Source organism: Dromiciops gliroides, chromosome 3, assembly GCF_019393635.1.
Source record: "Dromiciops gliroides isolate mDroGli1 chromosome 3, mDroGli1.pri, whole genome shotgun sequence".
Taxonomy (NCBI): domain Eukaryota; kingdom Metazoa; phylum Chordata; class Mammalia; order Microbiotheria; family Microbiotheriidae; genus Dromiciops; species Dromiciops gliroides.
Genome location: NC_057863.1, coordinates 331,068,376 through 331,091,178, shown reverse-complemented (window position 1 = coordinate 331,091,178; position 22,803 = coordinate 331,068,376). Strand labels below are relative to the sequence as shown.

Here is a 22,803-nt window from a genome sequence, read left to right as displayed (position 1 = left end):
TTTCTTTCTCCATGAAGCCCAGGGAGGATTCATGGATTTTCCTTGCAGATTGGAACCTATTATACTGTATTGTTCCTGGCCAACAGCTTCAAACACTTTGATGACAGTGGGAGTGCCCTGGACTTGTGAGTCTGATGAGGGGATCTCAGAAAACTGTTTCCTGGGGAGGTATGCAAGGACCAAGGTCATGGCTGTCAGTGGTGCCTTCTTGATATAAGCACTTTGGCAGCAGATTGCCCCTCTAGTGTTCTTCTGTGGCTACTATGAGCTTCCCAGTTGCTATAACACCCACCAAGCTAAATACACAGAAATACAACCAGAATAGTAGGAGAAGATGCAAGTGAGGAGATAGTGGGTTGGTGTATAGGAGACAGAGGAATCCAATGGATAAGGTAGTTGGGGCCCCTTGGGAGCTGGATGGGAAAGAGTGGTTTGGGGTGTGTGTGTGTGTGTGTGTGTGTGTGTGTGTGTGTGTGTGTGTGTAAGATATGTCATCAGCAGAGCAATCACAGAATGACATTAGGTGCCAAAATCATCAACTCTGATCCTTCTCTTTGTTACTGCAATAGGGAAAGATCAGAGTTCTCTACTTAGTTTAATAATAGTCACTATCACCTAGAGTAAATTCAAGGTTAATATCATTCCTTTTTCTTAGGATCTCTTTACTTAAGCTTTTACATCAGGGTAGGGAACTTTTTTTCCTATTCAGGGCTGCTGACCCCTAGGGGAAAAAATCAATCAAGGGTCACACACAAGTAAAAAGCTACTTACAGCTAATCCATTAGAATTTTTTAAAGGTGAGCGGAACACATCCATTAATTAAAAATAAAGAACATGGTATTTTATTTTTTAAATCTCACAAAAAGTTAAAAAAATTATATAATACACATAGTTCAGGTCAATGATATGGACAGTTAGATGGGAAAAGAAGGGGCTAAAAGAAAGATTTTGAGAAAAAGAGAAAGGAAGAATAGAAAGCAAGAGGGAGAAAGCCCAACATTTCTTGCCTGTTATTCCCTACTCCTCACACTCTCCTTCCTCAGGCCTTTTCTGTGCCTTATTCCTGAAAGTCCTGTCACCCAACATTTGCATTTGTATTTCAAATAATCAATAAATAAGCACTTATTACTATGTACTAAGTACTGGCCAAGTGCTTGGGATACAAAAATGAAACAAAAGAAAAACTCGCCCTCGCCCTCAAGGAGTTTACATTTAAATGGAAAGACAACATGTGTGTGTATGTATGTAGATGTATATGGTCTGTATGTTGTACATATCTTGTTTGTACCTGTATATGTATACCCATACATAACACATGTACATGTACACATATATAGCATGTGTGTCATATATATATAATGTATAATAATACTACCACCACTCTCCTGGGTTGTTTTTTAGGGTAAAATGAGGCAATATTTGTAATGGGCTTTGCAAACTTTAAAGTGCTATGAAAATGCAAGCTGTCACTACTACTACTACTACTACTACTACTACTACTACTACTACTACTACTGGTGCTGCTCTATCCCACTACTGAAGATAGTTTCAAGACTCTTTGGAGGAAAGCACTTTGTTACTCTTAGAGGAGATAGGAACTGCATCTCTGATTTCATTGGTATAGGCAGCTCCCTGAAGAGGAATTCCCTCTGCTTATGTATCAACATCTTTTCCACAACCTATAGTCTTAGAAAGTAGCCTAGAGCCAAGAGAGGTTAATTGACTTGTCCAGAGTGGCATAGTTAGTATGTCAGAGGCCAGGTTGAAACCAAGATTCAAGACCAATGACCTATTCATTGCCCCACACTGCCACTCTAAATAGTGCTTCAATATACTCTATCAATGGGAGCATATTATTATAGATCCCAATCCCTGATACCGACTCGACTCGGTGGCATGTATTTCTCAAGTCTGGATGTGTTTCCTTGTCAGTTTGTGTTTGCTATGTGGAGGATCTTTCATTCCTAACTACTCTTCCTTGTTCCCGTCCTCAGACCTCTTCCGACCTTGGCACTGAGCCTACCTCCTCATTGTCTTCTGTCCTCTTGGGCATCGTGTGGACCTCCCTCAGTGGTGGACTTCTTCTGGTACTCTTCTTTCTCATCTTCACAATCCGATATAGGAACAACAGGTATGACACTTGACACAGCAAGTTTCTCATCTCTTCTAGTCTTGTCTGTCTACATTTGTAAAATTACAAAGGTCATAAACAGTTCTCAGAACTACAGGTGGCTAGGTAGTATGGATTAACAGAAATTTACTGCAGTGTTTATATACTATGTCTAGTCATATATTGTCTTCCCCCCTTAATATTTTCACTCTTAAATAGGGTGGAGAAGAGAGATTTATTCATGTGAGCATTTGGTTCTTGGTCTGTAGGCACCATTAATTCAGAGTGAAGGAAAAAAATGCATTAAGCATTTAGTTCCCTGTGTGCATGCCAGTGTATTCACAAGAGAAATGGGAGCAGGTGGGGATGAGATAGATGATTTGCCAATTTAAAGGTGGTATTTACATTTAAGATTTCCTTTCAAGTGTCAGATTTGGACTTTAAATTCTTGTTGTTTAGAGGAAGAAGGACCGGGGGCTGTGGAGTAGTCTTTTCTGGTGGTGCCTCCTCAGGGGTAGAAGGGTATTGTTCAGACCTGTGATAGCGAGCCACAATTCAGTGCCAATGCAACCATTCTGGAAGTAGGAGTGAGACAGAGACAGAAAAGAAGGAAGGAGGACTGAGGCAGCTGGATGTGTATGGGGGAGGGGCTGGGGAAGAAGGGGGTAAAAGAATTATCTATGAATCACTCCAGCTACTGCCAGGCAGCTTTTAAAATTTAACCCTTTCTCTGTACTGAACAGGACAAAGCCTGGTTTATTTTATGTGAAAAGTGTTCCCAAAGGAAAGCATTCTGCCTCCAACTGTGAAACTAATTTATGTTCTTCAAGTCCCCAAGGAACCTCTGCTGGCAGTCCTGGCTGCTGTTTCAAAGCAAAACAAAAAGACAGAAGGAAGCGATGAAGGGGAAACACAGGCAGAGTACTGTAGAATAAGATGAGCCTTGAAGATGCTTTATTATATTACCTGCTTTTTGTCAGTATCATAACCAGGCAAGGACCAATAATTGAGCAATTTCCCAGCAATGTTCTAAAGATGAGTCTCAAGATACAAAGGTGCATTTGAGAGTGCTTAAAGTCATTAATTGTAAAAGTTCACCTTGTTACCTTAAAAACAAAACCGTGGTTAGAATAATGAAGTTAGCTGCCTCTGCTGTTAAATAGAAAATCACTGGTATGCATAATACCACTCATGGTTATCATAGTTCTAGAACCCAAGGGACCCTAGAGGTCGTCTGGTTTCTGTTCCCCTGTTTTACAGACAAGGAAACAGGGACCCAGAGAGGTATTTTTTGCCCAACATCACATCGATAGTAAGTGGCAGAACTAAGATTCAAACCAACATTGTTTAATTTCAAATCCAGCAGCCTTTCCAATGCACCATATTTACTTTCTTGCAGACAGCTAGTATTGATGATGATGATTATTTACTAATTTTAAAACCTCTGATGTACCCTTCCTAACTCAAGGGAACATGAACATCAATACCTTCTCTTCTCTGTGATTTGTGTTGAGTCCCACCTTACAAATTGGGGGGAGGGTTAACTCATGTTGACATAATCCTTAGATTACCAGATTGTAGGCAGTTCCATTTTCTCCCCATCACACCCTGTTTCCATAGTTTACTCATCAACCATCATTTCATTTGACTGGTTATGAAGGAATTCACACCTTCCACCCCCACTTCTCCCCCCCTCTCTTTAGGGGAAAGAGGCAGAATCAATGTTTCCAAGTCAGCTTCTTATTCTTAATTATGCTGCTCTAAAAGGTATTGAGGACATGCATCTTCTGTGACTTCTTATAAAGAGATCAGGATATGTTAGAATTTAATTTTTAAAACATAATTTTCTAGATTTTATTTACAAAATGTACCAGATCTAATAAAAGCCAATATCTAAGGTTTTCTATTCATTTTTCATATCAAGTTTTGTCATATAAAAGACTTACTAGAATGCGATCAGCATGATTGAAGATTTAACAAATAAGGTAGAAATTAGTAGACTGGAAAAGCTGATTCTATTTCTAAAGCTTTATCTCTCCATTTCTGTTGAAATTCTGTAATTTAATAGTTTTAAGATATCCATCCTCTAGTCCTTCAAACACCTATATTGTTTTTAAAAAGTTTATCAGTCAATTTTCCAGTTTGAGTTGTCCAGAACACTCTCCATAGGCATTCAGAAAACTATTTGTCCCTTCAACTACTACTACTACTAATAGGCTAGGCGTATGCAGCACTTTAATGTTTACTAAGTACTTTGCAGACGTTGTCTCATTTGATCCTTACAATAACTCTGGAAGGTAGGTGTTGTTATTATCCCCATTTTATAGATGGGGAGACCAAGGCACAGAGTGCTTAAGTGATTTGCCCAGGGTCAAATATCCAAATAAGTATCTGAGGCAGAATTTGAACTTATGTCTTCCAGATGCCAAGTCCTGTTGCTCTATACACTGTGCTACCTAGTTGCTCCAGAACTACATTCTGAAGGTCATTCAGTTCACGTTCAAAGCATTAGAGACCTACTATTTCTTTATTTTGTTTTTCAAATGTATTTTAATAAACCTTTTTAAAATTTTGAGTTCCAAATTTTCTCCCTCCCTCTGACCCTTCCTTCCCACTCATTGTAAAGGCAAACATGACATCAGTTATACATATAAAATCATGCAAAACATATTTCTACATTAGCCAAATTCCAAAAAGAGGGAAAAAAAGGCAAAAAATATAAAGAAACAGGACCAAGAAGGGCATCACCAGCTCTGTGTGTTCTTTATGCCTCCAGAGGCCCTAGCTGTGCATATTATTTTACTCTTCTTCAATTTGTACTCAGAATTCATCAGTTTTCTCTTCAGAGGTAGATAGCTCTTTTCATCATGAGTCCTTCAGAATTATCTTGGATCATAGTATTGTATGTAGCTAAGTCTCTCACAGTTAATCATTGTTGCAATATTGCTCTTACTATGTACAGTGTTCTTGTTCCACTCACTTCACTTTGCATCAGTTCATATGTCTTCCCAGGTTTTTCTAAAACTGTCTCTCTTGTCACTTCTTATAGCACAATAGTATTCCATTATATTCATATATCACAATTTGTTCATCTATTCTCCAATTGATGGGCATCCCCTCTATTTCCAATTCTTTGTCACCACAAAAAGAGCTGCAATAAATATTTCCTTTTCCTTTTTCTTTGATCTCTTTGGGATACAGACCTACTAGTAGTATTCCTACACGGTTTTATAGTCACAAATTGCTTTTCAGAATGTAAGGATCAGTTCATAACTCCACCAACAATTAATTTGATAAAATCTCATCTTCTATAAGATGTTTTTCCTGATTTCCATTAGTGCTAGTTCCTTCTCTCTGCAAATATTTACAATTTATTCCATATATCTCTTGTTTGAACATAGTTATTTGCCTTTAGTCTCCCCTACTAGACCGTGAGATCCTTGAGAACAAGAACTGGTTTTTGCCTTTCTTTGTATTCCCAGTGTTTATTTAGCACAGTTCCTGGCACATAGTGTGTACTTAAGAAATTCTTCTCGATTTGGCTTGTTCCATCTGGAGTTTGGGCCACATGTATCACCCTGAAGGGGCCTCTGCCCCATTGGAATTCTCAGATGGGATACAAGGTTTGAGCCTAGACTTGTAGCTTCTCCCAGTTTCACTACATACTTAACCTTTTTCTCCCAAAGGAGGTCTTATGTTGCCATGGGAAAGTAATTCCAGATACCTCACTCTCCCTATCCCCTTCCTTCTCCCTGGAACTAGAACAGCTCAAGCTTTGCTTTATCCTTCTTATGGTCCATCCCCCAGAGGTGCAGGTTGGAATTCCAAAGTCTTTTCCCGTGAGATCTCGTCTCAAGTTTGTATCTAAGGATCCTTTGTATCTCTCTCTCTCTCTCTCTCTCTCAATATATTTTGTTTTGTTTTGTTTTTTTAGTGAGGCAATTGGGGTTAAGTGACTTGCTCAGGGTCACACAGCTAGTAAGTGTTAAGTGTCTGAGGCCGGGTTTGAACTCAGGTACTTCTGACTCCAGGGCCGGTGCTCTATCCACTGCGCCATCTAGCTGCCCCTTTAATAGATTTTTTAACTTTTGAATTTAATAATTATCAACAAACACAAGCATTTCAATATACAAATAAGAATAACAAAAGAGAAATGTCTGTGGGCTTCTATCATATACAATAGGACTCTCCTTGAGATGAAAAAAGATGTTATTATTTCTCTTCCCTTGTCTAATTCTCATTCTGAGCACTAATAACCTCTTCCTTTGGGGGAACTTGGACTCAGGTTTCCATTGTTACAAAGGGATGATTAGGTATCACAATTTTCCTTCACTAGTCCTGTGGTGATGGAAAGAAATTGCCCAGATCTACAACCGAGGCAGGACTATGACAATCTGTATTAAAGAACCAAGTATCCATGGGCCTAATTAAAAATGTGGCCTGGTGGCCCTTATGTTGTCTGTGATTGTTTCCACTTCTATCTCTCCATGGGCTTCCCTTTTCCCAAGCTGTGCTTATTCAGTCATTCCAGTAGCCTGGGACTCAGCAAGTAAGTGGCTGCATCCCATGTCTCATTTGAATGTTGATCAATAAGCACATATTAAGCACCTTCTATACTCTAGGCCTTATTACTATATAATGGGCATACAAATACATAGAATGAAACAATCCTTACTCTCAATAAACTTACATTCTGCATCTCTCCAAAATTCACTTTTAGGCTACGGATAATTCGTTAATAAAAAGGCTACCTTTCTCTATTACCACAGTCCAGGCCAGGGCCACACCCTTTAGTTTACAAAAGGCTGTGGACTACCTCAGCCTTCAAAGTAGTCAGTGTGCACAGCTACATCTTAACACCAGATGGCACTGTCTCCAAGACACCAGAATTCTATCCGGCTTCCCCTGGGAAACAGATGGAGAAATGGTCTTTGGTACCTACAGAATATGGAGGTTTCAGGAAGTAGGCAATATGACCTACACTGGGCAATTTTGTGTCTCCAAGAGAACTACTGAGATTAGTCTCTGGAGCTCCTTCTAATTCAGAGAATCTATGATTCTTTGTTGACAATTTATTGTTATCTCATCTTGAAGAAATGATTAGAGATACTACAAATCCTTGCCAAAGTAACCACATACTCCCTACTCATGGAAAAAATGGCAGTTGGTTGGGGAGGTAGCGGGAGCAGAGGGAGACAGAGCCACCCCATCCTTGGCCCAGAGGGTTCTCTTCATAAGATCCAGAATTAGAAGGAAACTTAGAGCTTATATAGTCCAGCTAGATGAAGAAACTGAGGCTCAGCAAGTTGAGTCATTTTGACCAAGGTCACCCAGATGAGAAGTGTCAGATATTGGATTTGACCAAGGTCCTCCAAATCCAATAGTCTTTCCGTCATACCATAGCTACTACCCATGAGGGATCCCAAGCCATGCTGCTGTTCCTTGTTTCTCTGTTTCCCAGACTTTGGGCATTCATTTCCATTATGAATCAGAGTTCCCACCCTCCCTTTGCCCCACCCCACACAGAGCTGAGAGGCACACTCTTATAATATTTAATGCACCAAGAAGGGCATCACCAGCTCTGTGTGTTCTTTATGCCTCCAGAGGCCCTCGCTGTGCATATTATTTTACTCTTCTTCCATGCATAATGATGCTCTGACAGTTTTTTATATCACACCCCTCTGCCGCTTCTCTGATGCTTCCCAGCGCCCCTCCCCCTGGCTGTGGAAAAAGGGGTGGGGTCATCTTTCCTTTGTTTTGCCCATTTCTGAAATGATCAGGCTCTTACCACAGTCTAGGCCATCTATCATCATCAACAATGAATACTTGCTGAGCCAAACACCTACTGTGCTCAAGGAACTGTGGGAAATTTGATTAAAAAAACATAGTCCTTCCTTCCTTGGCTAACCCCAACCACCTTGCCTCTTACTTCAATTCCCGACCCCACCCCCACCCCCACCCCCACCCCCACCCTAATTTGTGAATGAAGTTATGGACAGCCTATGCCGAGTCCAAAATGGGTACAAAAATGAACCAACCTAGAGAGCACATTTTGAATTTTTTACTTTGAAAAGCATAGTGGTGGATTGCAAGGAGAGCAGATTTGCTCTTTTCTTCATCATTATTTCAGGCCTGGAATTTTCCAAGATGAGAATCAAGTTGGGCCTAAAAGAAAGAAAGGGGGGGGCGGGGAGGGAAGAAGGAAGGAAGGAAGATTGCTAGAAGGAAAGGAAAGTGATAACCATGGGGCAGGCAGGAGGCAGAATTGCTAACCAGCTGCACCCAGCATGGATCTCTGAGAACCTTTCAATAGTTCTCTGGAAACCCCTGTTTGAAAAATATGGATCTCAAGGGAAGGAGGAATGGAATGACTGTTGTCATCATTATAATTATTGACCTAAAAAGGAACTGCAGCTGTCATTTGCCCATCCCTCTTCTAGCACCAGATGTGTAAAACAGTGATATCAAGTAGATGCTCAGGTTGTTTTGATGATGACAATTAAGGGGTCTTAGAAATTCCTGGGAGATGGAACCTTCATCTTTTCAAATGCTTTATGTAATCCCTAACAACAGGACTGTCCCTATGTAAAATGCAAAATAAGACCATTTTGTCTTCAGTACCCCTGCCCATCCTCTTTAGTATCATCCCCTATGGGCACCTAATAATTCCATGCTGCTCCATGGCTTCCAACCCTCTCTTTTGCTCCTATGTCAGAATCCCAACTAGTCTACCTTGAGGGCAGTATCCCAGACTCCAGAGCCCTCTCCTCTCTCTCTGGCAAAACTTGCTTGTCCCATCCCTCAGGTTCCTGTATTCATTTAGGATCATTTAGGATTATCTTGTCAGACTACTCCTATAAAGACAGTCCATAGATTTAGAGGTAGAAGGGTCTCTCTACACTGTCTCTAATTCAACCCTCATTTTATCAGTGAGGAAACAGAGGCATAGAGGGTTGAGAGATTTTCTTTCCTTTAAAATTCGAACCTTGGTCCCTGGACTCCAAATACAGGGCTCTTTACTCAATTTTTTGCTGTCTAACAGATTCATGCTGATGTGTCAGTAGCTGATAAGGGCATAAATCCTTTGCTGACACAAAGATTTTTTTTTAATCGCAAAAAGGGTACGCTTTTTAAAAAAATCAAGTGCATGAATCACTAATGGATTGTGGATTTTCAGGTACCATAGCAAGATAAGAAAAAGATCTGGGGGCAGGGAAGCTTCTCCCCACCTCAAGTCATGCCTCATAGATGCCTGCCTATTCTGCTGTAAGAGCAATCCTGACAGCCCAGGGGGAGTGAAAGGCATGGAGATTAGAAAGGACAAGGGAGAAGCTGGGCAGCAGCCAAGTCTTGTGAGCTGACTCCCTCTCTCATCCACCAACCCTAGAAAGTGGAAGGGAGCCAAGGGGCTTGTTGTTGCTTATTTGTCCCTGGTGAAGAATAGTAGAATGTTAGATCCAAAAGGGACTTTAGAGATTATAGAATATCCTTTATTTTACAAATGAGGAGACTAAAGTGCAGGAAAATAAAGGAACTTTGGATCGTAGGTTTAGAGATGGAAGGCGCTCAAAAAGTCATCTAGTCCAGTCCTCTCATTTTACAGCTGAAGAAATGTAGTAAAGTAAAATGACTTGTCTAAGGTCACACAGCTAATTAGTGGTAAATTCAGAACTACAACCCAGATGTATCATCTCTCAGGCCAGGGCTCTTTCACCTATACTGCAGGCTGCTTGTGATCTCTCACTTAACCCATTTATAAATAAAATAAATGAAGCTGACTCTGTTATCTTCCTCATGTATAGATCTGACCATGTCATTCCCCACCCCCACTAAACACCAGTGTGTCCAAATCACCTCTAGGATCAAATCCTCCAGAGTTCAAAGCCCTTCCTAACCTGCCCTCCTCAGCCCCACCTTTCCAGTATTTTTATGCGTCACACCTGGAAATGATCTTCGACCCAGTGATTCCTCAAATACAACATTCTTGACTAAGCAGTTTTCACTGGCTGTTGCCCAAGTCTAGAATGATCTCTCTCTTCATCTCTGCCTCATGATTTCCTGGGCTTCCTTCAAAGTCCCCACCTTCCACAGGAAGCCTTCCCCAATCCCTCTTAATTCTAATGCCTTCCCTCTCTTGTTTATTACCAGTTTGTAAAGCTTGTAGCACATAGTAATTTGCATGATGCCTTCTCCATTCTGTTGTGAACTTCTCCAGAGCAGGGATTGTCTTTTACCTTTTTTGTATCCCCGGTGCTTAGCACAGTGCCTGACACATAGCAGGCACTTAATACATCTTCATTGACTGTCTGACAAGATTCCATGAACAAGTAGTTTTCAAAGTAAGAAATTCAAGCTATCAGCAACCATGGAAAAAGATGTTCAGAATCACTAATAAGAGAAATGTTCATTAAAATAATTCTGAACTCTTACCTTATATCCATCAGGTTGGCAGAGATGACAAAAGAGGAAAATGGGAGGACAGGCACACTGATACTCTATTGGCAGGACTATAGGTTGGTTCATTCTGAAGATCAATTTGAATTGTACCCCCAACATCATTAAATGGTACATGTCCTTTGACACAGAGTTACCACTAATAGGTATATACCCCAAAGAAATAAAGGGCATTATTATACTTATATGTGTGTATGCATATGTATGTGGGTATATAGTACATATACACATATGTGCATTGTATCTACTCACATACATATGAATGCATATATGTGTATAGTTGTAGCAAAGAATTGGAAACAAAATCATTGGGGAATAGCTGATAATAAATGATGTGTATGACAAATTCAGAGAAACCTGGGAAGACTTATATGAACTGATAAAGAATCTAGTGAGCAGAATAATTTATACAATGACTACAATAATGGAAAGGAAAACGTGTTGAAAGACTTAAGAATTGTGATCAATGCAATAACCTATCATGACATCACAAGACTGACAAAGCATTCTTCTCACATCTTGGCAAAAAGGTGATAGGCTAGGAGAGCATAATGAGTTGTCTATTTTAAGACAGCCAATGTGTTGACTTGTTTTGCTTAACTATTTTCATTACTAGTGAGGATTTCTATTTGGAAGAAGGAGTTGATGGGTACCAATAGTGATGCCAAAAAGAAAAAGAGCATTAATCAAAAAAATTAAGAGAAAATAGGGTAATTTGGAATGGGACACAGACAAGGAGATCAGTTTTGTTGTTATTTTGCTAAATTTAATGTCTCCTTTGAAAAATCAAACTGTACCGAACAGGAGCTCACAGTTTCATACACAGTCCTCTTTATGTCTGAAATGTTCTTGTTTGTTGATTTGTGTTAAGTTCATAATAAAAAAAAAAACTTAAAAAAAGATGTTGCCTTGGCTACTGTGGCAGTAACCTCCTCCATAATTGCACAGGTATAACCAATATCTGATTGCTTAACACTTCAGGGAGGAGGGAGGGGGATGGAGGGGAGGGAGAAGAAGGAGGGATAGAATTTGGAACCCCAAACTTGAAATAAAAATGTTTATTTTTTTTTAAACCCATCTATTATGATTCTCTGAGCCATGCAAGAAAGTTCCAGAGCTGTCAGTGACTTAGAGACAACAGACCCTGGAGAGGGCTGAATATTTCTCTCCAGGGAGTCAAGAAGCAGTATGACTCTGGGAGGGAATATGAGAAGAGAGCAAAAAGACGTTTGCCTGTTCCCCACCCCCATGCACACAGCCAGAGCACATTTCCATCTGTCTGCTGGATGACTCCATCTGGATGCTCTTCAACTTACCACCCCAGACCCAACAGATTTCCCACCAGGCTTAACTTCACCTCCAAACCTGTCCCTTCTCCAACATTTCTATTTCTGTGGATGGTTACACCAGGCTTAAAGTCATGTTTAAGTCCTGCTTCTCTCTAACTCTCTAATATTTAATGAATCACTGATTCCTCCTATTTTTATCTCCCAAATACCTATTGACTCAGTTTCTCTCTTTCTACTCCCACCAGTCCAGTCTAGACTTTCATTACTTCTTAGAGATTATGGCATCTCAGAATTGGAAGGGACATTAGAAGTCATCCAGTCTCTCACCCAAAGCATAAATGAATCCTTTCTGCAATATCTCTGCCAAGTGATGGATTCCATGACAGGAAGCTTACTACTTGACAGGACAGGGACAACTAGGTAGCACAGTGGATAAAGCACCCGCCCTGGATTCAGGAAGACCTGAGTTCAAATCTGACCTCAGACACATGACACTTATTAGCTGTGTGACCCTGGGCAAGTCACTATTTGACAGGACAGTCTACTCCATTTTTGGAGAGCTCAACTTTTACCAATTTTGTGGTTCCATTTTTACCAAATTTGTGTCTCTGTTTCTATGCAATGGACTACCTTTCTTCTAGTATTTTCCTGCTCTGGCCTATCACAGTGCTGCCAGGATAATTTTCCTTGGACGTAGGAATGAGAAAGTCATTCTCTTACTCAAAAACCATTACTGACTCTCCATTGCCTAATGAAGAGACTCCTTATCCTGGAATTCAAGGTCCTCTAGAATCTAAATCCTGCTTGTCCTCACAGCCCTCTCTTACATTACTCCCTTCATACACCTTGCAATCCAACAAATTGGCTGTTTGCCATCCCCTGGCCTCATTGTGCCCTCGTTTGCCTCCATGCCTTTGCTCATGCCATCCCCAACATCTCTATGATATTGCCTGCTGAGCCCAGAATCAGACAGGCAGAGTTTTCAGTCATTTTCTTTCCCTCTCTTCTCCCCACCCATATATAGGCTAGGCTACCCTGACAGTCCCCTGGGACATGCCTTTCCCTCTAGCCACTCCATTCTGGGGATGGTTTCCTTTCAAACTAGCCTTGCAGTTTAGAGGTAGCCTAGCTCATCCCACCTCTGCTCTCATAGTGTTACTCACTCATTTTGATGCCCAGAGAAATTCTGGTGAATGTTGTATATAAAATACAACAGTGGTGAAAGTTGTATATAAAATAAGCCCATAACTATCTTTTTATTTTTTTTCCTTTTTTGTGTGTGAGGCAATTGGAGTTAAGTGACTTGCCTAGGGTCACACAGCTAGTAAGTATTAAGTATCTGAGGTCGGATTTGACTCCAGGGCTGGTGCTCTATCCACTGCGCCACCTAGTTGCCCCTCTTTTTCTTTCTAATATGAATACTCAGACAGAAATTCCACTCTGGTAAATAGGATCATGTTAAATCGCTCCCCTCTTCTGAGTCTTTCCCAATCACACCCTTCAGTGCTGTATTTAAGTAATAGTACATACAATTTTGCGATTTTGTTGATCAATAGATTTATTGCATTTCTGGCTTAAGAAAGCAAAATGGGCTTTTAAACTCCGAGATAAATGCTTCTTAAGCCTGAAGGGAAGCACCAGATTGAAAATCAGTGTACTGGGGCAGCTAGGTGGTACAGTGGATAAAGCACTGGCCCTGGATTCAGGAGGACCTGAGTTCAAATCTGGCCTCAGACACTTGACACTTACTAGCTGTGTGACCCTGGGCAAGTCACTTAACCTTCATTGCCCTGCAAAAAATAAAAAAATAAAAAATCAGTGTACTTACCCTCTTGGGAGAGAAAGGAAAGAGGAATATGAAGGAAAGTCATTTTCTCTATCTTCAGCCTGAACCCAATTCAGGACTGTAAATTTCAACATGGATTTAGTTCATAAGTGGATCCTTTACACTACCCTGTTTGGGACTCCCCATGGCGATCCCTGATCCAAACTCAATGGCAGCAGACTTCCTCTGAGTCCTCAACCTCTCATGCTCCTCCCACTTCTTGTTCCCCCAAATGCCTTTCACTTCAAGGTCATGACAAACGCTCTATAGGGATTGAGGAGGGGAAGATACTGGGAAATTTCTGCCTAAACTATTTGGCATTTATCTGTAGCATATGTTTGTAGGAGGTATGGCCAAGATGGTGCCTACACCTATAAAGACCTCTCTTTTCTCCTATCTTTGCTTATTGAAATGTTTTAATTTCAATTGTTTTTTTTCAAAACCTAACAGATGCTTCTGCCTCCCTGAAGTCTTGCTGATCCACCCTGCTAGAAATGATTGACCCTCCCTTTCTTGACCTCTCATAAACTTTATTTAAACTTCTATGCACTTATAATACTCTGATTTCTATTATAGTTAGCATAGGAGTATACATGTCTTATCTCCCCTCTCCAGCCCTTTGAGGACAGGGAATATCTCTAACTTCCATCTTGGTATCTTTAGCATCCAGAACAATGCCTTCCTTTCACAGGACGGGTGACAAATGAATATCCATTGATGTTAAAAATGGAGAGTAGAATAAGAAAAAAAAAGTTTACTATCTGATGTTACTGGAGTCAGAGGCCAGATGTTGAATAATGAATGGAAGCCAGCAGTATCTACAGAAGAACTAAATATATGGCTGAAAACTCAATCATCCAGGTATTTTGTTTACATAAAAATTTCTAGTTGCTTCCAAACAGGTGTCTATATTACTCCAAATTCTTTCACGATTCCTCTCCCCCTTCAGACTATTTTTGTAGCCATAGCCCACTTCAAGAATTGCTTTCAACTTGGTCATGAAAAAGGTTAGACCACAATCTAATATGAACCACTTTTTGATCCTATACTGCAGTGGTGGTAGTATGGAAAGACTTGGAGTCCAAAGGCTTAAAGTTCTACAGCTGACTCTAATATTTACTAGTGATGGTACTGCGGGCAAATCACTTCCCCTCTCTGAGCCTCAGCTTCCCCATCTATGAAATGGGAACAGTTATTTAGATCTTCCCAGGTTGCTGTGAAGATCAAATGAGATGATGACCACAAAGTGCTTGGCAAAGCTTCAAACCTTGTCATGGGAGTTATATTATCAACATTTCACTCCCTAGATCAAGGCCATTTTCTGCCAGGTCCAAGACATCCTTTTAGTACTTTGTCATTGTGTGAGAGAAAAGGTGTTAGCACAGTTGTCTGGTTGGGGGGAGGGGAGGGTCGAGGGGAATTTCCATAATGATGCTAATCTATGCACAGTGACCTTTGTTTCTATTTGACTGTGCCTATGCAGGGATTAATCATTGTCACTTGGAAAGGCCGCTGTGGCTGCTCACAGTCTGCTCCTTGATAGATCTTTTGCTTCCTTCATGTTAGCGGGGAAAACAGGCTTGTTTTCTTGAGTGTTAGCAATTAGTGAAGCTTATCGGTAGGGGTGTTTTTCTGAAAGAAATTTATGCGCAACATATCTAGTCCCAGATATTACATTTTGTCTTTTAAAAAGCTAGATCTCCTATGTATGCAACATCCATTAAATTGTAAACTCGATGAGGGCAGGGTTGGAGTTTTACTAGTTCGGTGGTAGTGATGTAGGGTGGAATTTGGGGTCAAATTGACTGTGAGTCGTCCCAAAAGAATTACAAGACTCAGTGACTCCATTTCCCAAGTTTTATTGCAATACTGTGGGTGACCACAGGGAGAGAACCAGAATAGTGGAAAGGTATCTCTCAAATAAGGAAAGGAAAGACAGTTATATTTATAGTATGGGTAAATTGATTATCAGTCTCATTATAATAATCTCCACCTTGGGGAGGTACAGGGGAGGGCCTGTCCTTCTCATTATAATATTCTCCACCTTGGGGAGGTATGGGGGAGGGCCTATCCTAATTTGGAGTTCCTGGGGTTCTAAGCCAACCCCCGAGGCGGGTACTTTTTTCAGTGGAGGTGTGTTTTGGGGGTTTATACGTCATAAGGTGAATCTGGGGACAAATTTGGCCTTTTCTGCGCATGTCATTTTCTGGTTCCCATGGCTAGTTTCGAAATATCTCCATTTTTCATTAGAATTTCTATAGCCTTGTCATTTCATCCAAGGTCATTATGGCCTCTCTCCCTCTGTTCGGTTATGGGCACTGATTTCTGGGGGTACAAGAACCTAGTATAAGTTATCCATTAACTGGGGTCTGACTCCCTTTTAGAGCTAGTATCTGAATTAGAGCTTGCATCTTGGGTTTTTTAAATTAACCCTTTTTTCACCTCCTACATCAGTAGCAGAGTTGGATTGGAATCAAAGGATCTGGGTTCAAATCCTGACTCTTGGAATGACTACCTATGTGACCTTGGACAAGTAGAAATGAACCTCTGTGGGTCTCAGCTTCCTTACTGGTAAAAATGAGGAGTTTTGCCTGGATGACTTTTTAAATTCGTTTCAATTTCGAAGACTAGGCTCCTACATTCTCCTGCAGTGCCTAGCATATAATAATAAGTGCTTCGTAAAAATTTTTTAAATTAAAGGCTATTGAGAAGATAGCAGGGAAGGAGCAGTGGGATCAAGTAGTGATGTCCTCATGTTTAAAGACCGAGAGGATGGGGCCTAGGAGCACACAGACTGCTATTAGGGACTGGCAGGAAAGCAGCTGTTAGAGCAAACAGGTGAGCTGGCCCCTGGACAGGGACAGGAACCCCAGACCTCAGTCATGGCAGCAAAATTAGCATCTTTGTTCTGTGAAGAGCAAAGATAAATAAATAAGCAAATAGAATAATTTAATAATAAATTATTTTTTAAAAAATAAGTTAAATTTATTAAAATAAACGAGAAGAGCTTACCAGGGATATTGTATTGGGCCAAGGTTGGTCTGGGTGAGTCTTCCAGGTCTCCTCCAATTCTAATATGCTATGCTCAGGGAGGTCAGCATCTGGCATATGTTGTGTATGGCAAATTGAATTAAGGTCTTGGGACAACTCAGTTTCTCCAAGCCTCAGTTTCTCTAGCTGTAAAATAGTAATAATAATACACTAAGAGGCAGTGTGGGGGGATGGATAGAGAGCCTGGATAAAAGGCAGCAAGGTGGCACAGGGGATAAAGTGCTGGGTCCAGGGTCAGGAAGACCCAATTCAAATTTGGCCTCATACACGTGTTAGTTTTGTGACCTAATCTGTTTACCTTAGTTTCCTCAACTAGAAAATGAAGATTATTATATCACTTACCATCCAAGGTTGTCATGAATCTCAAATAAGGTACTTAACACTTAAGGGGGTCCCTCACACTGAAGGTGCTTAATAAATGCTTGTTTCCTTCCTCAAAGTCAGAGTGACCTGAATTCAAGCATCACCTCTGACACTGAGTAGTTCTGGTGATTCTGGTCAAGACAGTTAATCTCTTAGTGCCCTCTATGACTAAAAGTTGTGAAAAAGATAGCAACCTGAACAGGTAGAGAGAATTTGAATCTCAAATATGCCACGCACACCCTGTACAATCTTGAACAAGTCACTTTAACTCTTTGGGTCTGAGAGTTCCCTATTCCAATCAAACCAGAGCTCCAATACCTATCCTATAAAGCAGGGCTTCTTAAATTTTTTTCCTGAGAATTTTTTTTTTTTTTTTTAGTGAGGCAATTGGGGTTAAGTGACTTGCCCAGGGTCACACAGCTAGTGAGTGTTAAGTGTCTGAGGCCAGATTTGAACTCAGGTACTCCTGACTCCAGGGCCGGTACTCTATCCACTGTGCCATCTAGCTGCCCCGAGAAATTTTTACATGACCCCATCTATATAGGTATATAAAATAGGTATATAAATCAAACATTTACTGCCAAATTTTTCACGACTCCCACATTCAGTTACATGACCCCATATGGGGTCAAGACCCACAGTTTAAGAAGCTTTGCTTTAAAGGGGAGATGTATTTTCTTTTTTGTTTTTTTGTTTTTTTTGTGTTTTTTGTTTTTGTTTTTTTTTTAGTGAGGCAGTTGGGGTTAAGTGACTTGCCCAGGGTCACACAGCTAGCAAGTGTTAAGTGTCTGAGGCCGGATTTGAACTCAGATACTCCTGACTCCAGGGCTAGTGCTCTATTCACTGTGCCACCTAGCTGCCCCCGGGGAGATGTATTTTCAAAGGATCAGAAAACAAAATGAGATATTCAACACTCAAGGATCCTGTCCAAAATGTATTCTTACTTTGACTCATCATTAGTGTTAGGATGCTTTAGTAGCTCAGTCATCATTATGACACTGTTTCCTCACTGCATGCTACTGTAGATTTAACTACGGGCAGTTGGACTGAATATAGACTGACCTCAAAATGAACCCTAAAAGTTGGTTTAAAAATCAAGCCCAGATATCAGATTGCTTACCTATTCCTTGCTTCTTACTCATAAAAGAAGACAGAATGTTCAGTTATATCTGATATTTAGATCAGGTGCCCCATAGTCTAAGCTGAGGGATACCCACCTTTGAAGCAAGCTTGTTTCATGCAAACTTTCCCCCAAAGTTATAATAATTTTCCCCCTCAACTTCACATGAAACCATTTTGTAAACTCCAATGTATTTGTGTAATGTTGTGTATTATAACACATATATGTTTGTGTAAACTCCATGGGGGCAGGGACATCTTTAAACTTTGTATCTCTCCAACACCTAACATATTGCTGCTATACATATAGCAGTCATTGTCATCAAGCATTTTTAAGTGCTTACTATGTCACAGTTGGGTGACTAGGTGGCACAGTGGATAGAGTGCCAGGCCTGGAGTCAGGAAGACTAAATCTTTTTGAGTTCAAATCTGGCCTCAGTTACTAGTTGTGTGACCCTGAGTGAGTCATTTAACCCTATTTGTCTTAGTTTCCTCATCTGAGCTGGAGAAGAAAATTCAAACCACTCCAGTATCTTTGTTAAGAAAACCCCAATGGGGTCACAAAGTGTTAGACATGACTAAAAAATGATGGAGCAAATGTGCCAGTCACTGTACTAAGCACTGGGGTTGTAAAGAAAAACAAAAAGCAGTCCTGTCCCACAAGGAGAGTAGATTCTAATGAGAGAAGCAACATGTAAATAACTACATACATAGAAAATACCAGCAGAATAGATAAAAGGACTCTGAAAAGGGAAGATAATTCAGTTATTAATACATTAAGTAATGACTAAATGAATAAATATGAGGATGAAGCAGGAGAACAAAAAATAGGTAATTAAATAAGGTTGCTACAGCAAACCCAATGGACAAAGACTGAGTTAACACAGCCATGACCCAGATACCAGCCAAGACCCAAGATACTAGAAAGATTCCAAAGCCAAAGGAGTCATCAAGGAGGAAGAGTGATCTTGCAGGATCCACATTCCGGAGCCTATCAGAACATAGCTTCTGAGACAACAGTGTCTCTTTTGCTACCTACTTTTGTGCATAGTACCAGATAATGACTGAACCTTTCAATTGTAGGCAATCTAGGAAGCAGGTGCAAACCTTTGACCACTGCACACCTGCATCATAAGATCAGAACTGGAGGCAATGGTATATGTAGTACTGAGAGCCTTGAGCTGGGAGATGGGGATCCTGAGTTAGAATCCCAAGTATGTCACTCGCAACCTGTACAACCTGGAACAAGTCACTTTAACTCTTTGGGCCTCAGTTTCCCTCATCTGTAAATTAAGGGGTTTGGATTAGATGATCTCCAGGGCTCTATCCAGCCCTAAAAATGATGATTGGATTCAAGAGAAGAATCACTAACAAGAAGGCACTCAACCCATCTCAGTAGAACACAAACACATATCTAGCTTGTTGGAGTATCTTCCAGAGACTCCCAGCATTGCTCTTTGAGCCTCTAGCCACCCCAGTAGATAAGGTATTCTAATATCTGACCTGGGAATTTCCTAGAGCAAAAGGTTGAATGGCCACCAATTCTTTGTACCCTTGGAACTACACCGGCTTTTGAGATGTACACTTTGACCTGAATGGGTAGAATGACATTAAGCAGGGGGGAAATAGAGGGATAGTAGCTAATGTCCTTAGTGACAGCCTTAGTGAACTATAACAACCAATAGGTGATAGCAAATCTCTGCAGGACTTAGCAGATTGCCTGGCACAGAGAAGGAGCCTAATAAATATTTATTGATACAGTCTCTGTGCACAAGGTCCAGGCCTCTTGCTTATAATGCCCCCCCCCCAAACTGTACCACTTAGCATCCCTCATCATTTTCAAATTCAACTCAATTCTTCCTGCCAAGATGGATGTATGAATAGGAAAGCATTAGACTGAATAATTATCAAGAAATTGAATGACATCGTCTACCCCAGAATTACATAGAAAGTCAGACAAAAATCCAAGGGGATCCCCTCCAGCAAGGTGAGTGTGAGCGCAACCAGAGATGAGACATATGTAATCTACAAGGTTCTGAGTCCAAAAAGAAAAGGAACCCCTGAGGGTTCCTGTGAGAAAACCCAAGCTGGTCAGAAGCCCTCTGGGTGGGGAGGGTCTGAGGCTCCCTACCCCTTCCTCTACCTGCCACCACCAGAGTCATGAAGACTCTTCCCTGCCTCCGACATGCCCTGGCTATGTGACTCTGGACAAATAAATCACTTGACCTCTCGCTGTCCTAGGCAATTCTTTAAGACCTTTAATTGTGAATCAGGTACCAGGCTGTATCAGTAGACATATTTCCTTACCAGGAGTTCCAATGAAATTACAGGACAAGATATAAACAAAGCAACAACAAGCATTGATCTGGTGCTTTAAGATTTGCAAAAAACTACATGCATTCTGTGTGACCCTGGGCAAGTCACTTAACCCCAATTGCCTCACCAAAAAACAAACAAACAAAAACCCAACAAAAAACAACATGCAATATCTTCCCCATGAGACTTAGGAACTTTGCCTATCTCCAAGCTCTTAGCGTAGTACCGGCACAGAACAGGCACTTGATAAATGCTTATTGAGTGACTGTCTCAGTGTACCCCACCAACAATGCTGCGAGGTGGCTACTATGGGAATTACTCTTATTTTGCATGGGAGTGGATCAAGGTTTAGGAAGGCTGAGTGATCTCACTGTCCATGTTCACATGCTCACACAGCTAGTAAATGCATGAGGTAGGATTAGAACCCAAGTCTCTCTGACTCTAGGGTCGGCAGGTTTTTTTCCACTTTGCCACACTTTCTCTTAAAGCCCATTGTGGGGGTTGGGTGCTGACTATTGTGGATGCCTGTTTTACTTGGTATGAATTCTAACCTTAGGTGACCAGGAATAATCTTCTGGCACATCCATTTGCATTTACATCATTGTGCTGTCCCACGTGGTCCCTGTGCCCCTGCTTGCCCTGTGCAGAAAATGTTTATCCTTTTTCCTCTCCAGCTTAGAAGAGACTGGTTCTGCAGCCTTGGGCCTGCACTGCAGTGAGCTGAATGAAGGGAACAGCCTTCTGCATGAAAGGAAAAGGACTGTGGAAATATTAATGACCACAGGAGGGCAGGGCCAATTCAAAGGCGACAAAGAACAGGATAAGAAGCAACTGTTCATATTTCGGTTAGCAACAAGGTGCCATTTGTTTGCAGCTGCATGGAGATGGAAGGAGAAGGCAAGCTCCCTAGCACAATGGCAAATAGGAAACTCAGTCCAAAATCAGCAGGCTTTCCACAGACAGAGAACATTGTGTGAGAAGAGAAGCTGATGTAGACGAAAGAGGCAGTAGTTGGTCTGATGCTGCAAATGAGCTCCCAGCAAGTAATCTGTCCCCAGATAAGGACTGTCACCTATCACTGGGCCAGCTTGGACCTTGACACATCAATCAACCGAAAAGCATTGATTAAGCATCTCCTAGGTACTAGGTGCTGGATATAAAAATAAAATGAATGAAAGAATCCCTACTCTTAAGGAGTGCTTACATTTGACAGGGAGAGAGACAAATACATATATGGGTATTTGTGGAGAAGCATAAACAGAATAAATACAAAGCAATAAAACAAAGACTCAATTTATTATCTATTAGACACATGATATGATTAGATCCTCTTGAAAGTCTTTGCCTGAGTTGAAATTCTGTGACCCTTGGTAGGATCAGGATTTAAAATGACCACAATCAATTAAAAACTCCTTTGGATTTCTTACGGCCATTTTTGGCTTTTTAAAAATGAAGTTTATACCAACATCATGTTCAAAGTATCATAACGATCTCCAAGCAAGAAATTATATTGGTGATTTTTGCAATAGGATTTTATATAAGGTAGTTTGGGAGGGAGCATTAGTACTTCACTAGTTGGGGGAATCAGGAAAAGTTTCATGGAGAAGATGGTGTTTGAGTGGCATCTTGAAAGAGGCTGAGGATTATATAAAGGAGGCTGGGAATTATATGAGGCAGAAATGAGGTTAGAACACACAACAAGAAGGCTGGAAAACAATAGGTTGGGACCGGTCTTATGGTGATCTGGACAGAAGCAGGCCCTAGGGGAGAGCTCCAGAAGCAACCCAGTCAATTAAATGGCATATTTTAGTGACTTGATTCTATTATATTGTGGGAAAGAGAAAGAGGGGTGTATAGGCATGTGCATATTCACACACAACACTTTCTCTTGTCTTCCCCTTTCCCTCATCTATCATTAACATGCTAGGAATGAATGAAGTACTTATCAAGTACTTACTCGATGGGTCAGGCACCATGCTAAGTGCTAGGGATACAAATTTTAAAAGCTAGACAGTGTCTGCCCTCAAGAAGCTCACATTCCAAAAGGAGAAAATACATTTAGGGGAATGGTGAACAGGGAAGAAAGTTTTTGTCTGGAGAAGTCGGGGAAATGGGGAGTGGAGCCAGAGGGTTAGAACTTCCTTTCTTTGCATGTCTGTCTCTGTCTCTATTTGTCTTTTCTCCTCTGTCTCTCTATGTCCTTCTGTCTCTATTTCTCTCTATTTCTCTTTTTCTGTCTCTTCCTCCTTTCCATCCATCCATCCTCCCTTCCTCCC

At 40.9% G+C, this 22,803-nt stretch overlaps 1 protein-coding gene across 1 annotated transcript in view; it reads left to right on the top strand.

Annotated features, from left to right (window-relative positions):
* Positions 1 to 22,803, top strand: part of GPR156 (G protein-coupled receptor 156) — a 120,159-nt gene that overhangs the window by 43,566 nt on the left and 53,790 nt on the right. Inside the window, exon 3 of the mRNA XM_043996117.1 lies at positions 1,995 to 2,131. Within this exon, the coding sequence (XP_043852052.1) occupies positions 1,995 to 2,131 (137 nt within the window). The remainder of the gene's footprint in view (positions 1 to 1,994; positions 2,132 to 22,803) is intronic.